This window comes from Mastigoproctus giganteus, chromosome 11, assembly GCF_048544385.1.
Source record: "Mastigoproctus giganteus isolate SK-2022 chromosome 11, ASM4854438v1, whole genome shotgun sequence".
NCBI lineage: Eukaryota > Metazoa > Arthropoda > Arachnida > Uropygi > Thelyphonidae > Mastigoproctus > Mastigoproctus giganteus.
Genome location: NC_143585.1, coordinates 118,802,391 through 118,826,231, shown reverse-complemented (window position 1 = coordinate 118,826,231; position 23,841 = coordinate 118,802,391). Strand labels below are relative to the sequence as shown.

Here is a 23,841-nt window from a genome sequence, read left to right as displayed (position 1 = left end):
AATCCAATTAACAAAAACTATACAATTTTTAGAATAATGCCAATTAGTTATTAATTTAGCGGTACCCCCCCGAGAGGTACCAGTTCCGAAAGACGTGAAATATCACCCAAAGAGGGTTAAAGGAACTACCAAACGAATAACAAAATCAAAATAAACTAAAATAAAATAGACTGACCATCATGCCCCATATCGACAGAGGACCACGAGGCCAATAATGGTCATGGAATCGCTGCATTTCAATCGTCCATACAAAACATCGCAAAGGCGGAAATATCGAAGAACCAAACCACCCTTCCATTCTCCGATAGATCAACCAATGCAGAGGATTTGCATGGCGGTGGTCCTTATGCAGCGAAAATAAACTATAGAACAGACAGCACTCTAAAGCAGAGCCACACCACTGACATACTGTAAGCTGAATCAGCTTATATTGAAGAAAAAAGGAAATAGATGGCGGCACAGGCGTTGCTAAATTAGCATATCGACCCATTACTATTGAATTATATTAAATGTTGACGAAAATTAAATTATAATAAAAAATTTAATTTAATTAAATTAAAAATTTAATTAGTAAACATTTGTGAACTATGCATGGGAAAATCGCATTTCCTTTATGAAACATGTCACTTAGAGTTCTAGAAGCTGTACCTGCAACGAAACAAACAACGAAACAACGAAACATTATTATTTAACTTTATTTAATATAATTCAATGATAGTATATTTCGGCTTCATATGGAGGAATTGCAAGTTGCTGCCTCTAATGAATGCTTAATTATTTTAATTTTTTATTATAATTTAATTTTCGTCAACATTTAATATAATTCAATAGTAATGGGTCGATATGCTAATTTAGCAACGCCTGTGCCGCCATCTATTTCCTTTTTTCTTCAATATAAGCTGATTCAGCTTACAGTATGTCAGTGGTGTGGCTCTGCTTTAGAGTGCTGTCTGTTCTATAGTTTATTTTCGCTGCATAAGGACCACCGCCATGCAAATCCTCTGCATTGGTTGATCTATCGGAGAATGGAAGGGTGGTTTGGTTCTTCGATATTTCCGCCTTTGCGATGTTTTGTATGGACGATTGAAATGCAGCGATTCCATGACCATTATTGGCCTCGTGGTCCTCTGTCGATATGGGGCATGATGGTCAGTCTATTTTATTTTAGTTTATTTTGATTTTGTTATTCGTTTGGTAGTTCCTTTAACCCTCTTTGGGTGATATTTCACGTCTTTCGGAACTGGTACCTCTCGGGGGGGTACCGCTAAATTAATAACTAATTGGCATTATTCTAAAAATTGTATAGTTTTTGTTAATTGGATTTAAAGATCGAAATTATATTAGGGTTTCTGGGCTACTGTTTATATCTATTCTTTCTTTTCGTTCGATTGTTTATTTGGGTTATTTTTATGTTAATTTTCGCTCTACAGTTTTTGCCATACTACTGGCTTATGTTTTATTTAATTTAAAATAATGGATGTATTTCAGCTTCATATGGAGGAATTGCATGTCGCTGCCTCTAATGAATGCTTAATTATTTATTCATTTTATTATTATTTAACTTTATTTAATATAATTCAATGATAGTATATATATATATATAGAGAGAGAGAGAGAGAGAGAATCGGATCTAACAGGAAGAAAACTGAGTAGGGGTGCCACAAAATAAAATAAATTACTTAGGGGGGTGCCATTATTAAAAAAAAAGGTCGAAAACCACTGCCCTAAGGCTAGGCCTGACTACAGGTGTTCTATGTGAGCTCTCTTATCCCGCAGATCTCCTAACGACATCTGTAGAGCAACTCATATCGAAAACCATAATTTCTTTGACAGTCGAATTCTTCCTATAACACAAAATTTCAGGTGACTTTAAGAATTTGTCGGCTATCCATAGTTTAGTAAACACTGGTTTAAATAACAGAAATCATTAGAGGAACGATACAGTGTTATAGTATTCCTCTCAGGTAAGACACTGGACATGATTAGCGTTACCCTGGCAACGCAGCAGTTCGTTACACTAGTAGGCAGCTAAGTCTTACACGGACATCAGTAAATGGTAAATTTTGGAACACAGCTCTTACAAAAGCAAAGAAGAAATAACATCGATGTCAAACGAAAGCAAATGCAATGCAAAAAGGAAAAAAAAAAAAAAAAATTGAACAGATGTCCATGGAAAACTAACACATCTTCAAATTTAACATCTACTAATGTAACGAACTGGTCCATTGCTAGAGCAAAGCTAATCATGAGAGTGTGTTCTACCGATAGAAAACTCCTGTATAGCAGTCAGTTGATTAACGTGTATGATTACGTACTCGAAATGTTAACTCTGTTCATGAACAAAGCAGTCATTCAATATGTAGAGAGCGTGTCGACGGAAACAGCTCGCGTATGGAGTACAACTGATTCACAAATTTATATGCTGCCGCTATTGTGAAGAATGGTGGTACATAACTATAAACGGCTAATGGTGGTTAAATGGCTGATGGTGGTTATGTAACCACCATTAGCCATTTGACAGAAGATAGCATGGTATTACATGCAGAACAATAAGTTAATATATATTACCTTTTCCGGAGTCCTTTCCGGGCCCGCCTTTCTCCTCAAATACAAACAAACAAAGCTTCCAAGATTCTTCTATAAGATATTAGACCAACAGCAGCAGCCCCCCAATTCGATTCCCATTCTGGAGATAACCAGCTGTCAAAATATTAATTTGAAGAGTAATGGGTTAAGTGACCAGACGTCCCGTACATTTGTATTTCAGTCGTTTGCCCCACATTGCAAACTGTCCCGGATTGGACATGTAGCCTCCATACTCAATGTCAAACATAATTCAAATCGTTTGCATCATGTTTGCCGGGAACAAATGGTACAACGGAAAAGTTTTTTTCGGTAGTAAATAAGTTGCGGACGTCAACAAAAAAAAAAAAAAAAAAAAACAACTGACCGTTGAAACGCTGAAAGCAATATTATAAATTAATGAAGAATTATTAAGAAAATTTCACTCAGCGGAAAAATATATTTAATTATATTATTTAATGTCTCTTATTTTTATTGTTAAAATAAGTATGTATTATTATTAGTAGTATTATTTCACAGGAAAAAACCTTTTGTTAAGTGAAACTTTTTTCACTTAACAAAAATGAAAGTCGATTAAAAACATGACCGCTCTAATAAGTGTTATTTGTTTCCTTCTAATAACAACTATTTTTCTCAGTTCATGTCCTTCACTCAACCTTCTGTTCGTCACGCAGCGTAACACGAGGGATACCTTTCCTGACTAAAAATATAATATTTGAAAATTTTAATTTTTCTTAATATCCTACACTGTACAATTATATTTATTATCCTATTTTTATTTGGTCTAAATTCAAAACATCGTTTTAAATTAAAAATGAAGACAGCTTCTCTACAAGAGAAATCACAATAAGTTAGCATTTGTCCGATTTTACGAATATTAGCGGGTCTCGATCACACAAGTTGTCTGTCCAACATGAGGGGAACCTATACTTTATCTTTATTTTAGGAAGGATGTAGATCTGCTTTCAGCCTTACTGTGAAGAAAAAAAAAAAAAAAATTATATATATATATATATGCTATATTTGTTTTTTTTTTTTAAGAAAGGCAGCAAAGGAGGTAAGCAAATCTTTAACCATAATTATGAGGTCATCTTTGGATTTATAAGTGGTACCTATGGACTGGAGATGTGTAAATGTATTACCAATTCACAACGGGGATTCAAAAAATGACATGAGTAATTACAGACCTTCTAGCTTAAACTTCTGTTCCAGAGAAAATAATGGAGTCTCTAGTTAAAGAAGTAATGCAGGATCATCTAGACAGGAATGTACCTTTACTGCAGTTACAGCATGGATTTGTTAAGGTACAATCTTGTCTGAATAATCAAATTAGATATTATAATACAGCAACAGAGGAATTGGATGAAAAACATAATACTGATATCATATACTTGCATTTCAGGAACGCTTTTGATGCTGTTGTGCAAAAAAGCCCGCACTACTCCAATGTTGTACACATTGGAGTAGTGTGGCATTAAAACGTTGCTACTCTAGATAAAGGGATGGTTGAGTGGGAGAAGACAGAGTGGTTATTAATGGACACTGCACTTCATGGACTAATGTTATTAGTGGAGTCCCCCAGGGTTCAGTGCTGGGCCCATTGTTGTTTTCTATATTTATTAATTATATTGATGAAGGTATATCAGGCTTAATGTCCAAGTTTGCAGATGATATAAAGGTTGGCAGGGTGGTTAATGGCAGTAATCAGGTAACCTGCTGCAACAAGATCTAGACAAATTAGGCAGAGGAATGGTAGTTCAAGTTTAACATTGATAACTGCAAGGTACTGCATATGGGTAGCAGTAATCTCAGATTAACATACCAACTATGTGGTACTACACTTAGGGTAGTGGAAAATGAAAAACACCTGGGAGTAATTATACAGTTAGATATGAAATTCTCTGCACCTCAGTGCAGACAGGCTGTCGGTTCAGCTCATGGAGTTTTATCTATGATATACAGGACCTTTGCTAGCAAGAACAAGGAAGTGATTATCCCATTGTATAAGGCAATGATCAGACCATCTTGAGTACTGAATATAGGTTCAGAGGCTTAATTTTAGGATGGATGTAGATCTGCTGGAATGGGCGCAGAGAAGGGCAACAAGATTGGTGAAGGGAATGAAAGGGTGGTCTTACCAAACAGGCTTCAGTTCTGCCAATTGCAGTATCTTAAGAGTGGGCACCTACGAGGTGATCTGATCAAGGTTTTGAAGGCTTGGCTTTGAATGAATTGAGCAAGCTCAATGCTGATGACATTCTACCTCTTGCTCGGACTCTGCACATGAGAGATCAAAAATTGGAATCGAGGAAGGATGGTTGTTGCAGGATAGATGTGAAGCGCTTCGTCTTCAGCCAGTGGGTGATTCACTGTTGGAACAAACTTTCATCTGTTGTTGTGGAGGTGGGCAGTTTGAATAAACTCAAGGAAGAACTAGACAAATTATTTGAGAGGTGACAAGTGATGTGGGAGGTTTTTTTTTTTTTTTTTGGCTGATGCTTTATAAGCTTGCTTCTTGGCATCATATGACACTAATAAATCTATATATATCATACAATTAAAGAGAAAATAATGCAACCTAACATTGAGCAGGGCCTATACCAACGAAGGCCTGGAAATACTGAAAATGAAGGTTCTGCAGCTCAATTGCTTTACATTAATTATACAACTGAGACACATAAATTAGTAGTTGACAGATGATTATAGCATGCCTTGAGGTATTATTCAGAGGTAAATTTGCACTTATGGGGAAAAAAATCAACTCCTTCAGTGGTAGCCAGTAATCTATAGTTTAATTCATTATACAATAAAATATTTTAAATCAATGATAAAAATTTTTAAAAATAAAAAAGTCAATTCAATTTCTCACTTTTTTTTGAGAAGTAGAAGGATTACTGTGAGTCTGAGGCTATCTAACCACGAGGAGACTTCCACATCTAAAGTAGGCTTGTAGCAACTCATTCGGTTCCCACAGGCCTCCCTTACCCAGATCCAATGTTCATTCCTCACCTTCTCATGGTGTAACCTGCTAATAGGTCATACCATTGTGTGTGTGGTGTGTGTGTGTGTGTGTGTGTGTGTTTTGCTCTTCTGTTGATAGCAAAGTATTTGAGAAATCAATCTCTTGCCTTAAAGAACAGACAACAAAGAAAATAAATTTTCCAAAATTTTCTAAATTTTTTCCTTTACCTGCCTATGCCAACGATGCCACGTGCTCCCCTTTCCAGGCATTTTTCTCTGAGAACCTCAATAGGACTTGACATTATTCCACCTACAAAAGAAAACAGAGGAGTTATGTATATCACTTTCATGGGTGCCTGCAGGATATTTTGAAAGGTGGTGCAAAAAGAAGAAAAAAAAAAAAAAAAAAAAAAACTACATCAGAACGTCGATTATCCGAACCACCACCCCCCCACGAAAAATTACAGTATCTATTTTTAGTGAACTGGTTGTTATGCTGAAATATTACTCCTGCCACTTGATGCATTCGTTTCCGACTATTATTTATTTGAAGATATATTCAGTATAGCATAGAAAGTCTTAATTTGTCATTACAGGAGTTAAAAATCAAATGTTGGCTTTAACTACTGTGTGGACCCAGGACACCCTCCCATTACCTTGTTGCATCATTGTCTGTTGTGAGTGCGGGAGTATGTGGGGGGGACGCCGTTAGTTTTCACTCAGTCTGTTGCGAGCCATTGCAGTGTGAGGTTATTTCAGACGTTTTGTTTCTAATCACTTATGTCCTAGTTTTTGTTCGTGGCTATTTCAAAGTGAAATATTAGCATTAGCTTTTTGCTTTTTAATTTTAATACTGCTATCCCTTTGTGTTAATAATGGCGTCTACAGGCAAAAGAAACCGCAATGTGTTGTATTTTAATATAATATCGGTGTTTAGATACACCATAGACACTCTTAAAAAACTACAAAGTAGTTGTTGTGGGCATCATTTGCTCTTTCTCATATTGTGCTCTGCCTTCACGACGAGTTGCCATGATACTGCACTACCTCAAATAAGTAACGCTTCACTAATAGAGAAGACTAATGTTACTTATTCTCAGTGAGTACCACCACCCAGATATGTTTCAAGGCTATTTGTATATGTGTGGGATAATAGCTCTACTATCCACTTGTCCCTATTAGACTTAGAAAGCAAAAAAGGTAGAGGGAAAGTAATAGTAGGAGTGGAAGAGGAAAAAGAAACATGTAGAAGAATGAAAGGGACTAACTCCTTCAACTCACACCACTCAAAAACTCATAAAACTCCTCGAATAGGTAACGCTTCCCCAGTAGAGAAGACTGTTGTTACCCATTCTCGGAAACTCCGTGAACACCAGGCTCCCCAGACAGGTTTCAAGGCTATTGGCCTATCATCAGTGAGTGGGCAGATACCCTAGTATTGCAGACATGACGACCCAGTTGTGAAGTTAATCGCACAATATGAGAGATGCCAAAAGGTGTATAAGATATAATTAAATGCACTTGGCATAATACTTTAAGCCTTGAAACACGTCTGGGTGGTGGTACTCACTGAGAATAAGTAACAATAGTCTTCTCTATTAGTGAAGCGTTACTTATTTGAGGTAGTGCAGTATCATGGCAACTCGTCGTGAAGGCAGAGCACAATATGAGAAAGAGCAAATGATGCCCACAACAACTACTTTGTAGTTTTTTAAGAGTGTCTATGGTGTATCTAAACACCAATATTATATTAAACTCTTAAAGTATTATGCCAAGTGCATTTAATTATTTTAAAGTTGTATTTTAAGAAAATACATCGAAGCCGGTGTATTTTCTTGCTAAGATTTTTAACGTTGATAAAGCAACCATATCTGACATAAAGAGCAGAAAAAATGAAATTCTGAAGTTTACTTCAAAGTTAGAAAATGAACATTGCTCTAAAAAAAAAGGAAAACTATGAGAAAAGCTAGTGATGAGAAATTAGAGGACGCTGTTTATTTATGGTTTCTACAAAGGAGAAGTCAAAGCGAACCTATTTCTGGACCTCTGTTATGCGAAAAAGCGTTACAATTGAATCAAAAATTTAAAAGCCATCTGAATTTAAAGCCAGTACAGGATGGCTGAAAATTTTCAAATCCCACCACGGTATAAGGGAGCTTGAAATTCAAGGAAAAGCTTTATCAGGTGATGTTTTCGGAAGCAAAAGCTTTTAAAGTCTTTTCTGAAAATGGCGGAGGAAGAAGGTTTTCCAAGGATGACGTTTACAATGCAGATGAAACTTGGAAATCACTCATTCGTATCACGACAAGAAATGGCTGCTCCTGGTTTCAATGCTAACAAACAGCGTGTTACAGTTATGGTGTGTGCAAATGAGCGGACAGCATGTTTCATCATTCTTGGTGATTGGACACACGTGTGCAAGATTTTAACATTCTACTGTATTACATTAGGTTCACCCGGTATGTTATTACATATACCCATGTGTATTGTGTCTGTAAATGTTCTCTAGTCGATATGCTGGACGAAAAAACCCGTTTCTGGGGAAAAAGGCTTGTTATCTACGCCTGAAACCGACTAACTCAACTATGGAGTGAAAAAAGCCCATAAAAGTTCCTCGTGTCATCGATGGTATTCGAACCCGGGAGTTTTCCACTCGGTGTGAGGAGGACAGTGACGATACCACTGTGCTACCGCGCAGACTGAAGATGGTGCGATATCTTAATTAAGTCGTTTGACTGATTTACGTGTACAGCTGAGCCAAAGTTTCGTGATCGGTGAGAGAAAGTACTGAGCAGACTGTGAGCGCATTCCGGCAGAGTGAAAAAGAAAAATGCGCGATATTTTCAGTCATTGGCAATGAAGATTTTATGAACGCATCTATAACAAACTATATTCGCAGAGAAGCCGAGAAGATTGCAATATTTATTTAAAGATAATGATGAAAATTAACGCGGTCTAATTCTGTTTTACAAGTTATTTTAATTAATGTTCTTGTTTTGATAAATTATCTGTATTAATATTTTATTTTATTTTTTTAGAATTTGTATTGTTTTAATGTTTCAATAAATTAATGAGAATATTAAAAATTGTTTATTACTTCGACATATAAAGATGGTGCACTTGCACCACGCTGTCGGCGCCCATGATCACTTTCATTGATAAATTAATATCGAATTACTGTGGCACAGAGCGAAACGGAGACAGAACAAGTTATGATAAGTTTAATAAAGGAAATACATACATATATTAGATTACATACATCAGTTAAACCGACAGTTAAGAACTGTCAGTTTAACCGAGGAAGGTTGACAAAACAGCCGAAAGCTTTTGTATGTATCTAATCTAATATATGTATGTATTTCCTTTATTAAACTTATCATAACTTGTTCTGTCTCCATTTCGCTCTGTGCCACAGCAATTCGATATTGATAATGAATTCAGAGCGCACAGGCCTCTTTAATCATATCCATTGATAAACTTAAAAAAACCTCGAGTTTTTTAAGTGAACCTCGAGTGGCATGTGGGGAAATAGTTTTAGCCATAAAGGGCAAGAAAGCCACGGGCTTTTGTTGTATTAACCAAAAAAATAAGATAAAATAAATAAATAATATAAAAATAAATAAATAAAATTAATGAGTATCAAATTCTCACTTTTCATGAATAAATTTAAACCATTTGAGAACTTAACCTACGTTCTCTAATATGCCGATAGGCTTTTTAAATTTTGATACACGACAAACAGTAGAATGGTGAAGCGTCGCAAGGTCTCCAGAAAAAAAAAAAAAAAAAAAGTCACGTTATATAAAACATGACTATCATGCGAGCTAAACAGGATGTTTCAATTAAAAGGCACCGGGACTTTTCTCGCTTATTTTTAGATTTAGACTAATTGTCGTCCCCCCCCCTCTTTTTCTTTTTCAGCTGAAATTCTTGAATTTGTTGTTAAAATTGGACCAAGTATTATCGTTTAGATTTGTACATTTAAATTTTGCATAATAAACTGATCCCCCCCCTCTCAACGGGAGAGTTTTCCGCACTCGGTGCAGCCTAAAAATCCCGTCGGTGTACTTCTGAAACAAATATAAGCCCATTTTATCTGAACATATATACATATAGAACTCAGTGATCACTGAATTATGATCACCGCAGCCGTAAATGCCGCATAACTTGCAATACAAAAAAAACATCTTCGTACCCTAGAGCAGTGGTAATTTGCATCTGGTCGTGCAAGTCAAAGCGATAAGTAGTAGTTAGGAGATGTAGCAAAAATATTACGGTTTCAAAAGGACATGATTGTGTGTCGGGTGCTTCCATATCACGGCCCACTTAAGGTGTAGAAAGGTTCAAACCACGTCCCACCGACAGAACTGTAAAGAATCACGCAAGGTGGATGGCAAGCGAAGGATGCTGAGCTTTGTACGTGCTCAACGGCAGGTAACTGTGCGACGACGTTTGACATCGCAATACAATATGAGGAACATCGCAAGAACAATATCCCAAATCACAACGAACCGCACACTCAGACGTATGGGATTCCACAGCAGACGACGCAATAGACACCCTCTCCTCATCGCTGATCATCGTCGAAGGGGAATGCTGTGGAGTCAACAACACGATGATTGGACACTGGAGGACTAGAAACGAGTGTGCTGATCAAATGTGTCCAAATACTTGGTGCAACACGCCGACGGACGCCATCGTGTGTGGTGCAAGCAACACGAGTCCATGGACCCACCATCCAGGCAGGTGGCAATGGTTACTGAACAGGATAGGCCAGAGGTTCCCAAACGTTCTCGATTCACGGTGCCCCTAGTCCAAAAGAAATACTTAACAGTTCCGTTTATTAAGTAGTTAAGTCCAAACATTTTAATAAGTAATGTTGAAACTATGAACTACATCGAGATAATAGTTCGAGTATTCCTGTTTCCCTCGAAAATTTAAAATATCCTTGTGAGTTCGCTGCGGCGCCCCGGAGCGCACAGTTTGGGAACCACTGGGATAGGATTTTTTAGTGTGACGGGGAATGAATGAACGATAGCAATTTTTTTTCAGATGCAGAAACCTGTATATTATTCCCGCCCCCCACCCTTTATTTTAATAAATCAATCAAACATTACTAAAAAGTGACACTAATCAAAATAACAGATTCAATATCCCGCTATGATAAACTAGACGTACCACATTTGGACCACTGTAACAACAATAGCGCATTAAGGTGTCGAATCCAACTTCATATTAATTATACGAGTATATCAAAACACAGCGGTTAAACTCTCATATTAAATTAAGTGCACAAACGTACAGTACTACAAGTAGTAAGTCTTTGGCAACATTCTAGTTTTAATGAACTTTCCGTTTCGTAAAATTTTTCATATCGACCTCTGACTCCAAACAATGATAAACTGGAAATACTGTAGCTCTAATCCATGATACACAGGGCAGGTTGCACCCGAAAATTTTTATTTTTTTTTAAATTTTTATTTTGTGTTTTTGTATGGGCGGCTCCTAGAACAGAAGTTCATCTTCACCTCGTTGCTCAGTTCAGTTTTTACACTGTCAAGGTAAGGCCAGTGAGTATCGTGTAAAAAAAAAAAAAAAATTCATTCCATATAGGAATATCACATGTTGAATGAAGATAGATGAACAGGAAGGCGAAAGAGAGAGAAGAAAAAAAAAAAAAAAAAGTTTTTCATCCCGCACGGGAGAAAGTGATAGGAAAGAAAAACTGTGTTTGTGAGCTTATGTGTGTGTGTGTGTGTGTGTGTGTGTGTGTGTGTGTGTGTTCTGTAGCGTGATGTTGCGTTTTGGCCTTTTGGCTACCTGGAAGCAGTGATCATCTGGACGATTTCCTCCAGGTATTCGTCCCTAGCAGAAGGAGGGCAAAGCCTCCCCTACTATCTGCACGCCCTCCTCCCTGGGGAATGACTTCCCAGGGAGGAAAGAAAAACTTGTATAAGATGAAGAGAGGGATGCACCTGAAAACATGTGGACATGTGTTTTTGTAAAGGGCGGCTCCTAGAACGTGAGTTCAACTCCGCCTCGTATCTCTGTGAAGAACAGTATCACTACAAATGGGCCAGATGTGTGTGACGTCGGTTTGTGTGTATTATGTGTGCGTTCTGTTGTTCTGTTCTGGCCTCTTGGCTACCCAGAAGCATCAGTCACCTGGACAGATGATTCTGGGTACTCGTCCACACCACGGGAATGCACCTGAAAAGCCTGCTTATATCGCGCGTGTATGTGTAAATATTAAAAATGGAAACTCGAATGGCAGCTTAGTCGGTACGCAACAGCGATGTCCGCCACTCGTTTGGAGAGTTCTAGGTTCGATTAAAGTAGACGACTGGAGGAATTTCTAAAGTCCTCTTCAATCGCTACTGTAATTAGCCAATCTCAAGGAGTTGTTCCCCGCTAGCTAGTTTCCGGATTTTTCAGCCCCCAAAACACGCAAATCAGGCTGTGAACATACACTTCTACAGACATAATACACATATAGATATGCGCAAACGTTCAATTATAAATAATAATGAAAATTAAAAAAAAAAAAAAAGAATACTTAAATTAGAGACATTTTAGGTAACGTGGACTTATGGTGTGTAGTGCATGTACATGGTTTCCACTAAATCACATTGCAAATATTTCATTATCAACTAATTAAGTCACTTACTTTTAATTCTTTAGCCATTGATGAGAATACAATACTCATCCTCTAAAGATTTTGTCATGCTCGTATACGCAGTGGATGAACCCTAAATCTTTGCTGTAAGGCTTGCATGTCTGATAAATTTAGTGGCATTATTAATAAAATATCTTATTTTTAGTTAACAGTATGTACATAGCATTACCGATGCGTGTGACGAATCAGTAAAACATTCCGGTGCTCTCCGGTTCATTACGAGCCCTAGTTGGAGTCCAGAAGGAACCATAAAACTCACTTTCAATCGGACAGATCCAAAAAAAGTCTGTGAATAAACTGTTACAAATTTTAAAAACCATTCTCTGTGATTTTTATTATGGCATATTGGTACCACCGGTTCCAATTACACTTAATTTCAATGACGAAACTTCCATACTGTTGGGTCTGCCAAAGCGAGGGGAAGAACCGAAGGGTCGCGGAAGGAGCACTAGAGGTGGTTTGGATTGGTTTTTGAAGAGTACAGGAGCCTCTGTTGGTAAATCTCGCGGGGCACCAGAATTCATAGTTCCGCCACTGCCCCATTTTCATAAAAAAAAAAGTTGCCTTTTCCCAAGAATAACAAGATATAAATGGTATGCTTAATTGTTATATAAGAGTATATTGCCAAAATATTAACAAATGGTTCAACTATAAAGCATTTAGGGCGTAAGCCTCAAGCTATGGAAAAGTCTAGACTATGTATAAGTATAGTGCGATCAACATAACAGCAAAAATTTAAGAGTTCACCTTAACTCTCCCTTCCTTCAGAGAATTCTAGCAAGGAACGTTAACAGCACAATGATATCCTTCTGCCAAGGTCATATAAAATCAGAGACGGGACATTATGTGCCTACCTAGTATATTTCATCAATATCATATCTCATTCTATCGTAATCCGTAAGTCTTATTTCTTCTTGAACCTTTTTTTAACTCCTCTCCCTCTCCCCAGCTCATAAGGAACGCTGTATTTTTGTTTCCTAGGTACAAACTTTACATTTAGAAGCATTAAACTTTCGTTGCCATTTTTCAAACCATATCTTCAATCGATCCAAGTCATTCTGAAGATTGGTTAACGAACTGGCAGGCCCTACGAAGGAGAAAAGGGGGAAGGAGATGGGCTTTTGGAGCTACAGCACCTGGGCTCGCAGTTCTTCAAGGGGGACCGCACAGACATTAATATTACATTTTTAAGTAATTAAATTAATTTTTAATAATCGGCAATAATCAAGGGGACCGCTTCGACCTTATATTACATTTTTAAGTAATTAAATTCATTTTTAATAATCGGCAAAAAATCTATAAACTTAAAAGAGTTGACATTGCTTTTTTTACCTTCGCATCTACTGTATATAATATATATGAAGGTAAAAAAAAAAAAAAAACAACAGGGAAGCCGAGAGCAAACGCGGGTTTGCTGTCGACTTCTCTAGTTCTGGTCGTTAACCATCCTTACTACCTTCAAATTATCAAAAAAACTTTGAAAGCTTCCTATCTACTCCCTCATCAATGTCATTAAGGAAGATTAGAAACAGGATTAGGCACTCCACTGCCACACAGTTTCATCCCGAACAATGTCCATCTATGACTACCCTCTGTCGTCTCCAATTTTTTACCAGCAAGCCCACAAGTAATCAGCAATACCAATTCGCTATAATTTAAAGAATAGCCTTTTGTGAGGAAACCATATCAAATGCTTTACTGAAGTAAAAGTTGTTCTTACCTCTTTTTTGTGAAAGTACTAGATGTAATTCATAAGCGAAGAGAAAGAAGAAAAGAAATGTCAATTTAGAAAAATCATTCTCCAATAGTAAGACTTCTTTTATTATTATTATCTTATTTTATCCACTAAGAAATGAAGCAATCCAATCGTGCGGCAACAAATAACAAAGCTTCGGTTGTTATGGTTATATACCACTGTTTACACAACTGAAGATCGTTTCTATGGCTAAACTGCATTCTGAACTATTTTCTCTGAAACACCTCAATGGCACACTTAAAACAATTTTAATATCCTTTTGCTGCTTTTACAAGGGAGCCTCATCTAAAACCTTTTACAAGGTTTTAGATGAGGTTTTTATGTGATAACGTCAACGTTATCACATAAAAACCTAATCTAAAACTTTATTCATTTATCTATTATATTAAGTAGTATTTCTACATAAACTTTTAGCTGCCAATACCAACTACAAGTATCCGAAAACAGACAAAAAAAACCCAAATTTCAATTTCTGTCGGTGTTGCGATGTGAAGCTACAATTCGAGGGTTTAGTGTGAGACAAGGTTAACTACAAAATCATTTTGTAGTAAACGTTTTTGAAACAAATATGCAATTTTGTAGTTAACGTTATCTGACACAGACAAATCAATGATTTATAGGAATTTTGCTAGCAGGGAAAAGGAGGTGATTTCTCTCTGTATAAGGCAGTGGTCAGGCCACGCCTTGAGTACTGCGTACTGGTCTGGAGGCCTCATTTTAGGAAGGATGTAGATTTACTTGAGCGTGTACAGAGAATGGCAACAAGATTGGTGAGGGGAATGAAGGGATCCTCTTATCAAGAGAGGCTTAAGCTCTGCAAATTGCAGTGGCTGGAGACTAGGCACCTGTGCGATGATCTGATTGAGGTGTATAAGGCCTTGAATGGATTGAGCACACTGAATTCTGATGGGATCCTTCCACTTGTTCAGATTACGAACCTAAGGGGCCATAAATTCAAATTAAGAAAAGACAGATGTAGAATAGATGTGCGGAAATTTGCCTTTAGCCAGAGGGTGGTTAATTGGTGGAACAAACTTCCATCTGTCGTTGTGGAAGTTGATAGGTTAAATAAATTTAAGGAGGAACTGGACAGGCATTTGGAGGGAATGGTGTGATTTTTTTTTTTTTTTTTTTTGGCTGATGCTGCATAAGCTCATACATTTTCTTTCTTGTATCACATGTCACTACTACTACAAGCCTGCGAATTGTAACTACAACTTTGTAGAGACTCGAGTAGTGAGGCGGGTAGAACACTGGCATTTTAACAACCCAGTTGTTAAAATGCTCTTTGTGCTTAATAATAAAGGTCACTTATTAAATTATTTAAATTAACATTCTCCTTCGATTAAAAGGCAGCCACTGCTTTTGACGCTTTCCCCCAAATTGTGCAATGGTATCTGTGGGCCTTTTCTTTTATTATAGCTATATTACAACCATTTAAGAAACGTTTTGGGGCGTTCCCCCATTCCATATGGAGCCCTGGGTGCGTTTCACAGAGAATCCAGAACACGTAGCTTACTCCTATAGTTTAGTAACTGATTGTGCTAGTAGTTCGAATGTGTAAGCTCTCTGCAAGCAGTAAAATAAACTTATATTAATCACGTGGAAAATGTGATTAATATAAGATTAATATAATTAACATAATATAAGATATACAGAATTTGATACTTATACTTTGATAAGTATCAAATTCTGTTATTTTCAACACATTACTCAATAACAGTTCTTAAAAAAGAAAAAACACACTAATCACCTTTCAGTTTTATACAAGAAACGTAAATGTCCATTCAAGAAATAGATCTGTTTCAATCTTATATAACAGATATCAATTTCTTCATTATTTATAAACGTTCTGTCTTCAAATTATAATAAAAGAACAGTTTTCATCCCTTTGGAAATTGAGAAAAACATAAAGGTCTTAAAAACATCTAATTTGTGGATGTGCATCCATTTTCTATTATCAGCACCAGGATCGAAGTTCAAAAAAAAAAAAAAAAAAAAACATTAAAAAAAAAAAATGTTAATAAGGCTACCAAGGGCTGTAGTGAAGCCCGCGATATTTTTTTTCGCTATTTTCTCGATCCAGTCCAGATCCTCTCTCTTTCGCTCTCCTTTCAAGAGAATTGCGACCTTAGGGAAATCATATAGGCTGCATTTTTTCAACGCGCTGCCATTAATTTCTTTTATAACGTTCGATTTCTTTAACTATTTAATCATTTTTTTAATGTATCCCTTATTGCTTTATTTCTCTTGAATGTCCAACCTGATGAGTATTGGGCTGAATGAGTGGTATGCGCGACTCGTAATCTTGTTTTTCGACAAAACTAGACTGGAAGTTCAAACTAAATTAAACTTTATCTCGTTTCCAAAGTCTGCATTTAACGTAAATGTGAACATTAAAAGTTGATAAAACATGCTAAGAGTAAACTATTTTCTAATAATTATATAATTATTATAAATTAAAACAAGAAGGGTTAAATGTTTCTATGTACTATTTCAGTACATATCTAGGTATAAAATAAAAATAAAATAAATAAATTTGCCTTCTCCTTCTTTTTATATAGCTGTTTATATACAATTATAGCCCATAGAGTGAATACTTTCTTCACGTGAACGGGAAGAAGCTATTCATTCTTATTCTTCCTGGTCATAATTCTTACAGTAGTCGCCTTCCTTTTTTTTTTTTTTTTTTTTTTTTTTTACCGTTCAGGACTGATGACAAGATTCCAACAAGGAATCTAGAAACGTAGCCAAATTAAGTGCGATTCTGTGTTCTACTTAAAAATAATTCGGTGATGGCGTTTTTACTCTTTGAATATTCTACGATTACATATTTTATTTGTATCGAAAATCTATTTAACACATGCAAACATTTTATACTAGTTCCCACTGGTTTTTACCTTCTGACTCTCTGATTAATCACGAATGTGCTCGAACCTGAAAGCATATATTTTTTTGAATAAGCAGAATGCTTTAAGTTTAATTATAAAAAAAAAAAAAAAAAAAAAAATTATTTATTAACTAGAGCAGTGATCCGGACCAATTTGCGCAATGCGCTTTAGCAAGGTTGCAGTCGGGGAAGAACCCACGGGGTAACGCCCAGTCATTCTTTTTTGAAGCGAAAAGTAATGAAAAATATCTAATTAATCCGGCAGGGTCGAATCCAGACTATTTTCTGGGAAGGGGGAGGCAGGGCATATATAACGGTGATGATATATGTGATTTACAGTAACTGAGTTAAAATCATAAAATACTTAGTATTTGTTCCAATTTACTCAGGCTCTACTAAAGACGATCGCCCCCTACTGGATCTGCCACTGACTACCGGCTTTATCCAACCTAAAATTCCAATTTATTCCACATTACCTTGAGGTGGAATATTCATGAAGAAATAATGGAACCTAAAATTTTAATAGTAATGGATATTATTAATCAATCATTATTCTTACTAAATAAGGGATTGAATGCCTCAAAAAAAAGTTTCTAACAAGAAGTTAATATAACTATTATTCCAATTTTTGATCGTTATTGCAAGTTCTGACACTCACTTGAATTTTTCCGATAATGGAAAAAGTACCTCGGGAAGAGTAGTCGCTTTCTCCTGCTTTGCCAGCTGAATGAATGGCTACAATAACGCATCAGAGTGTAGTAGATGTCGCTGCTGTCCTTCATTAATTATCATACACATTGGACGATGAAGAAGGAAGGCCAATCGATACGTAGAAGGTCAAGCACATCCCACTAACGAAAACATTTATTTCTCAGCTCTCACACAAAAAAGTAGACGTGATGGGAAATCAAAACAGATTTTTTGTCCCTATTTTCTCGGTCCCGTTATTTTGCTTATTTTCGTTCTTTGAAAAAAAAAAAAAAAATAATAATAAAATAATAAATAAAATAAAAATAGTAATAATAAAAGAAAAATGACTGTATTACATCCTTCGGAAACAGTGTGGGACAAAACAACGTTCAGCTACACTGTGCTGCCACTTTATTAGGTACACCCCTGCTGTGCACACAAATGGCTTGTCCCACAACGTTGCAAGTCACAGTTTTGCTTATTTTCCTTCTTTGAAAAAAAAAATAATAATAAAATAATAAATAAAATAAAAATAGTAATAATAAAAGAAAAATGACTGTATTACATCCTTCGGAAACAGTGTGGGACAAAACAACATTCAGCTACACTGTGCTGCCACTTTATTAGGTACACCCCTGCTGTGCACACAAATGGCTTGTCCCACAACGTTGCAAGTCACAGTTTTGGATATAAATGCAGCAGAACAACTTTTCTAGTATCAGTTAAGCGTATAAACCGTAGCAAGAATGGACAAAAAGAGTGATCTAACGGACTTCGAACGTGGCATGGTAGTAGGTGTAAGACGTACTGGACAAAGCATCTCTGAAACGGCAGTTATCCTGAACTTTTCACGCACAACAGTTTCAAGGGTGTATCGAGAATGGTGCAATGAACAGAAAACATCCTCTCAACGGCACTCCTGTGGAAGAAAATCGCTTGTTGATGAGAGAGGTCAGAGGAGGATGGCTAGAATTGTGCAAGCAAACAGACGGGCCACAGTGTCGCACATCATGTCAGAATACAACCTTGGCGCGCAGAACAAAATATCGCAACGGACCACTAGTCTCACTTTGTCGCGAATGGGCTAAAACAGCCCACGACCACATCGCGTACCTTTGTTATCAATGAAGAACAAGAGAGCACGCCTCCTGTAGGCACAGCAACACCAGCACTGGACTATCGAGGATTGGAAAACAGCTGCTTGGTCTCTCGAGTCGAAGTTCATGGTGCATCATGTTGATGGAAGGCTCAGAATTTAGTGAAAAAAACATGAATCAATGGACACGTTGTGTCTGACGACTATTGTGCAAGGTGGTGGAGCCAGTGTTATGGTGTGGGGAATGTTTTCTTGGCACACGTTGAGTCCATTGATACCCATAGATTCACGTCTGAATGCCACATCGTACTTAAACATTGTTGCTGACCAAGTGCATCCGTTCGTGTTGACAGTTTATCTTCAGTCAGATGATTACTTCCAGCAGGATAATGCGCCGGTGCACAAAGCCCGAATCACTAATGGAATGGTTCCAGGAATATGACAATGACTTTTCTTTGTTGCAGTGGCCCGCTCAGTCCATGGATCTCAATCCTATTGAACATCTTTGGGAAGAGCTGGAAAGAGCTGTTCGCTGCAGGCCTACACCTCCGTCGAATCTCAAGGAACTGCATGACGCACACATGTCTGCATGGTACTCCATTCCTGCACAATGTTTTCAGCATCTTGTTCAATCCATGCCTAGACGAATTCAGACTGTTTTGAAGGCTAAAGGAGGCTCAACACGCTACTGGGTAGGTGTACCTAATAAAGTGGAAGCACAGTGTATTTGGCTTAGTATTTCATACAAATGCCCTATAATAATTATGTACGAAAATAAATAAATATTTGGCATAATGATAACAAACCAAGAACCTGTCTAGCAAATCGAGAGAGAGAGAGAGAGAGAGAGAGAGAGAGAGAGAGAGAGAGAGAGAGAGAGAGGGGATAACACTTTGAAATGCAAGCAGAATCTTTTATTATTTAATTTTTATGAAATTCTTATTTGCTTTCACTGATTATCTACCAATAACAAGTAAACCAAAAAACATTATTTCGGCACAGAAAAGGCTTCCATGAACATTTGTTATATGGTTAGTTTGGGGAGCTCCGTTTTCTCTTATGATATAGTTATAACAAAAGGTAGGGACTCCAGAAACTAAAATTACTGGCCGTAGATGAAATATGCATATACGGATCCCCAACAGGGAAAAACAAGTGGATATTTTGCAAACCATGATGCTGAAAACATTAATCTATCCAAGGCAAATTTTTATTTAAAAAAATGGTATAATGGTTATAGCAAGTACTGTACTGTGTTTCAAAAAAAAAAAAAAAAAAAAAAAAAAAAATCCAACCCCCCCCTCCAATAATTTCAAAATAAAATGTAATTAATGCAACAGAATTAGAGCAATAGTTGTGACGGGCCCTACCAAGTTACGAACCCCTAATTCAGCTGTCCAGACAACTTGACAACTTGGAAAAAAAAAAGCTTCCAGTCCACAGGTTAACCTGATTTTTCATGCAAAGCTATTTTTGTAAAAGATTAAACTAATGAAAAAACTCTTATACCACGTGTTATCATCAATTAAGTTAATTTATTGAAATGCCACAGTTCGACGAAATTCAGTCACCTAAACTGTACACACAGCACTGGCAACGTTTCGAGATTTTACTAAATCTCGAAATGCTGCCGATCTCCAGGATTGATATAGCATCATCAAACAGTCAAAGCATGTTTTCACCAATGGTTTTTTTTTTTTTTTTTTTTTTGGTGTACATATCCTATTTTCCCAGGCTTAATAAAACGGTGCTAAATTTAGACACTGGAGTCTACTAGTAGCATTTCAGAAAATTAATTTAATATTAGTTTGATTAGGGGTGTGCTGGACGGGACACGGGGGGGAAAGAAATGCGGGCCTCTGCTTGTTAAATTTTTGAGGATTATCAGAGTCCCTTGTTAAAGAAAAAAAAACCAAAACAGTTTGATAAACTGTACCAGAGAACAGAGTATTTTAAATGGGGATTACCCTTAAGTGAAATTCTTCTCTAGCGAGCCCCTTTTTAACAAATTGGCAGCACTAACCCTAGTTTAATATTTTTGAACGATAAACCACGTATTAACTTCCTTTCGATAGCTATTTTTCTTAACTGAATAAATTAAGAAAAATAGCTTGTTAAGTTAACATGAACAGTTAATACCGTATTTTTACGAATATATGCAGCCCTCAATAAAAGCCACCTTCGCAAAAACATTCGCGTTTGAAATTAAAAAATAAAATAATCATAATAAATAAAAAGATAAAATAAAGCACTTACATCATTAGTGATTATTAGTAGTATTATAATGGCTAAAATGACGCAAGGAAGCAGGCTTTTTTTGCATCTGCGAAAAAAATATATATATATATATCACCATTTATACCTTTTCCATTGCCAAAAAGTGCCTGTCCAATTCCGCATTACACTTTATCAGATTATCCACATTGACCTTGAATGATCCACGACATTTCATAGCTGCCCGAAGTTAAAACTTCGTGAGATCCAACCTTCTGTTATTCCCAAAATTTCATTTGTATCTCCTCTTGGTTCTATTCTGTTTTGCCAGTGAAAATTTAGCTCCCTCGTTCATTTTACTGACTGCCTTCAGAAACTCAACACTATCAGATTAAGTAGCTCGTGCGATGCCACTATGTTATTTTTTATAATAAAAACATTATTAGCTCTAAAAAAAAAATAAGGAAAGCATACATACAAAATTAATCGCAGAGTCACTTTATGGCGAATCTCCGGGGCGTCGAATGTCCAGACTGCACCAGAAATCGGTTTCTGTTCGCCACATGCATTGGTGGTAATGTCACGTACATATTGATTATTAAGAATAAGATATTTACGAGCGTCTACATTAACGATCGTTTCATTTCTAAATCTGTATAAAACCCATAAATGCGGAAAACTAATACAGTATACCACATAGAATATTTATTAACTACAGAACAAACACTGTTGATCTTTTTCTCACGAACAATCCTTCCAAGTACTAGTCGAGGCGAATGGTCCTCTAGACACCTTATATCACAAATTGGTGATTGTCTCTTCTCTAGCCTTTCTTTCGTGAGGGTTTTCAGCCTTGTGCAGCTTGGAATTACAAGAATGCAAAATGGGATGATATGCGAGATTTTTATTCTTCTTTTCCTTTGTCAGATTACTGTTTAAAATCTTCTGATGTCAATGTTTGTTCAGATCGTTTCTGCGAAATTAATCTTTTGGAATAAAATCTTTTATTCCACACTCCACCTTAAAATCTCGTCATATATATACCTTGGATTTCCAATAAATGTGCTATGGCTGTTCAAAATAACAACGTTGCATATCACAATTGGTTCATATCAAAATCTACCAGTTCATTTTCTGCCTATACCAAAGCTCGCAACAAAACACTTATTAATGAGTCTAAACTAGATTTTGAACAGCTTAATAGCAGAAAACTTGCTTCTTGTCAAATGGTAGTCGAACATTCTGGTTTATTGCCATATCTATTGGAAACAAGATGCAAGGGATTTCAGAGACTGTTGGGAGTCATTGCGGTACAAGTAAACACATGGGCTGCGTTAAGGTAGCTAAGAATAGGAACACGTGCATGTATACTTGCGTGTACACCAATGCTAGGAGTTTGGTAAATAAATTTGATGAATTTGAGGTGTTGGTCAAAACATCAAAGGCAGATATTGCTGGGTTATCAGAAACGTCGTGACATACAGATATAAGGGATGCAGAGGTGGAGTTTAGGGAGTACAATGTTTATAGGAAGGATAGACTGGATAGGAAGGGAGGAGGAGTTATGCTATTAGTTAAGCCAGTCGACATGGCTGGACAGTGCAGTGTTGAGTTAGTTTGGTATGACATAAGCACTGAGAAATCAAAATTGAGAGTAGGAGTGAGTTATAGGCCTAATGACTCTGATCAGTATAATAAACAGCTGTACAGGGAAATAGAGTGGGCTAGTAAATCAAAGAGTTTTATAATGGGGGATTTTAATTTCCCAGATATTGACTGCAATTTGTGGGTTGGTCACTTACACACTAGCAAGGCTTTTGTGGATTTATTGGATGATTGTTTTTTAGAGCAGCATGTTCCGGAGGCAACTAGAGAGAGTAATACTCTTGATCTGATTATCAGTAGTGATTCTTCATGCATTAAGAATCTGCAGATAAAGGAACCACTAGGTGGCAGTGATCACAGTGTGCTGAAGTGGAATTTACTCAAAGAGGTAACTAACATCAGGGGCAAAGGGAAGGGTTTTTGCTTTCGTAAAGGTAACTCTGGTGGTCTGAGACAGTATTTAAATTCTATACGGTGGGATCAACTGATAATGTTACCAACAGCAAATTCAAAATGGGAAGCATTCGGAGAATTAATCTTGGAAGCTACTAGGCTTTTCATATCAACTAAGAAATATTGTTCAAGGTTTAAGCCTAAATGGATGTCAGATGAATTAATGAGACATGTGGCAGAGAAGAAAAATGCATGGGGTACATATAAATTAATGGGTGACACGGAAGCCTATGATAGATATAATCTGGTCTCTAACCAAGTCATAAAGGAGGTTGCAAAGGCAGTTTACGAGAGATCCTTGGCAAGAGATGCGAAGAAAAACAGCAAAGAGTTCTTTACTTATGTAAACTCTAGAAGGAAGGGGATGAATCAGATTGGTCCACTTGATATCGATGGGTCAACTGTTGATGACCCTGCTCAGGTAGCTAACAAACTAAATGAATATTTTGCATCGAAATTCACACATGAGGAGTTATTCAGAGAGGGGAATGCCAGAGGTGTATTCAACTCTAGCAGTAAGCTACAGAATCTTGAAATAACTGACAGTAAAGTGGAGGAGAAATTGTTGAAGATAAACACAAGAAAGGCACCTGGGGTGGATGGGATCTATCCAGTTATATTAAAGGAGGCAGCAAAGGAAGTAAGCAAACCCTTAGCCATAATTATGAGAGCTTCCTTGGACTCAGGGGAGATACCCATGGACTGGTGATGTGCAAATGTGACCCCAATTCACAAGGGAGGATCAAAGGCTGATACAAGTAATTATAGACCTGTGAGTTTAACTTCTGTTCCCGGAAAATTAATGGAGGCACTGGTTAAAGAAGCATTGCAGGATCATCTAGACAGGACGTCAGTTATAGCTCGGACACAACATGGTTTTCTTAAGGGAAGTCTTGTCTGACCAATTTGATTGGATA

General features: G+C 36.8%; 1 protein-coding gene across 3 annotated transcripts in view; it reads right to left on the bottom strand.

Annotated features, from left to right (window-relative positions):
- LOC150078382 (calcyphosin-like protein) overlaps positions 1–21,388 on the bottom strand; it is a 43,491-nt gene extending 22,103 nt beyond the window's left edge. The window contains exons 1-2 of one of the 3 annotated variants that reach the window (XM_090384675.1): positions 21,345–21,388; positions 5,773–5,854 (exon numbers count right to left, since the gene is read on the bottom strand). In XM_090384675.1, the coding sequence (XP_090240801.1) occupies positions 5,773–5,846 (74 nt within the window). In that variant the 5' untranslated portion in view covers positions 5,847–5,854; positions 21,345–21,388. Of the gene's footprint in view, positions 1–5,772; positions 5,855–17,524; positions 17,615–21,014; positions 21,034–21,344 lie in introns of those variants that run through there. The other 2 variants (XM_090384676.1, XM_090384674.1) reach the window with 2 other exon arrangements.
- Between the last annotated feature and the right edge of the window lie 2,453 nt (positions 21,389–23,841).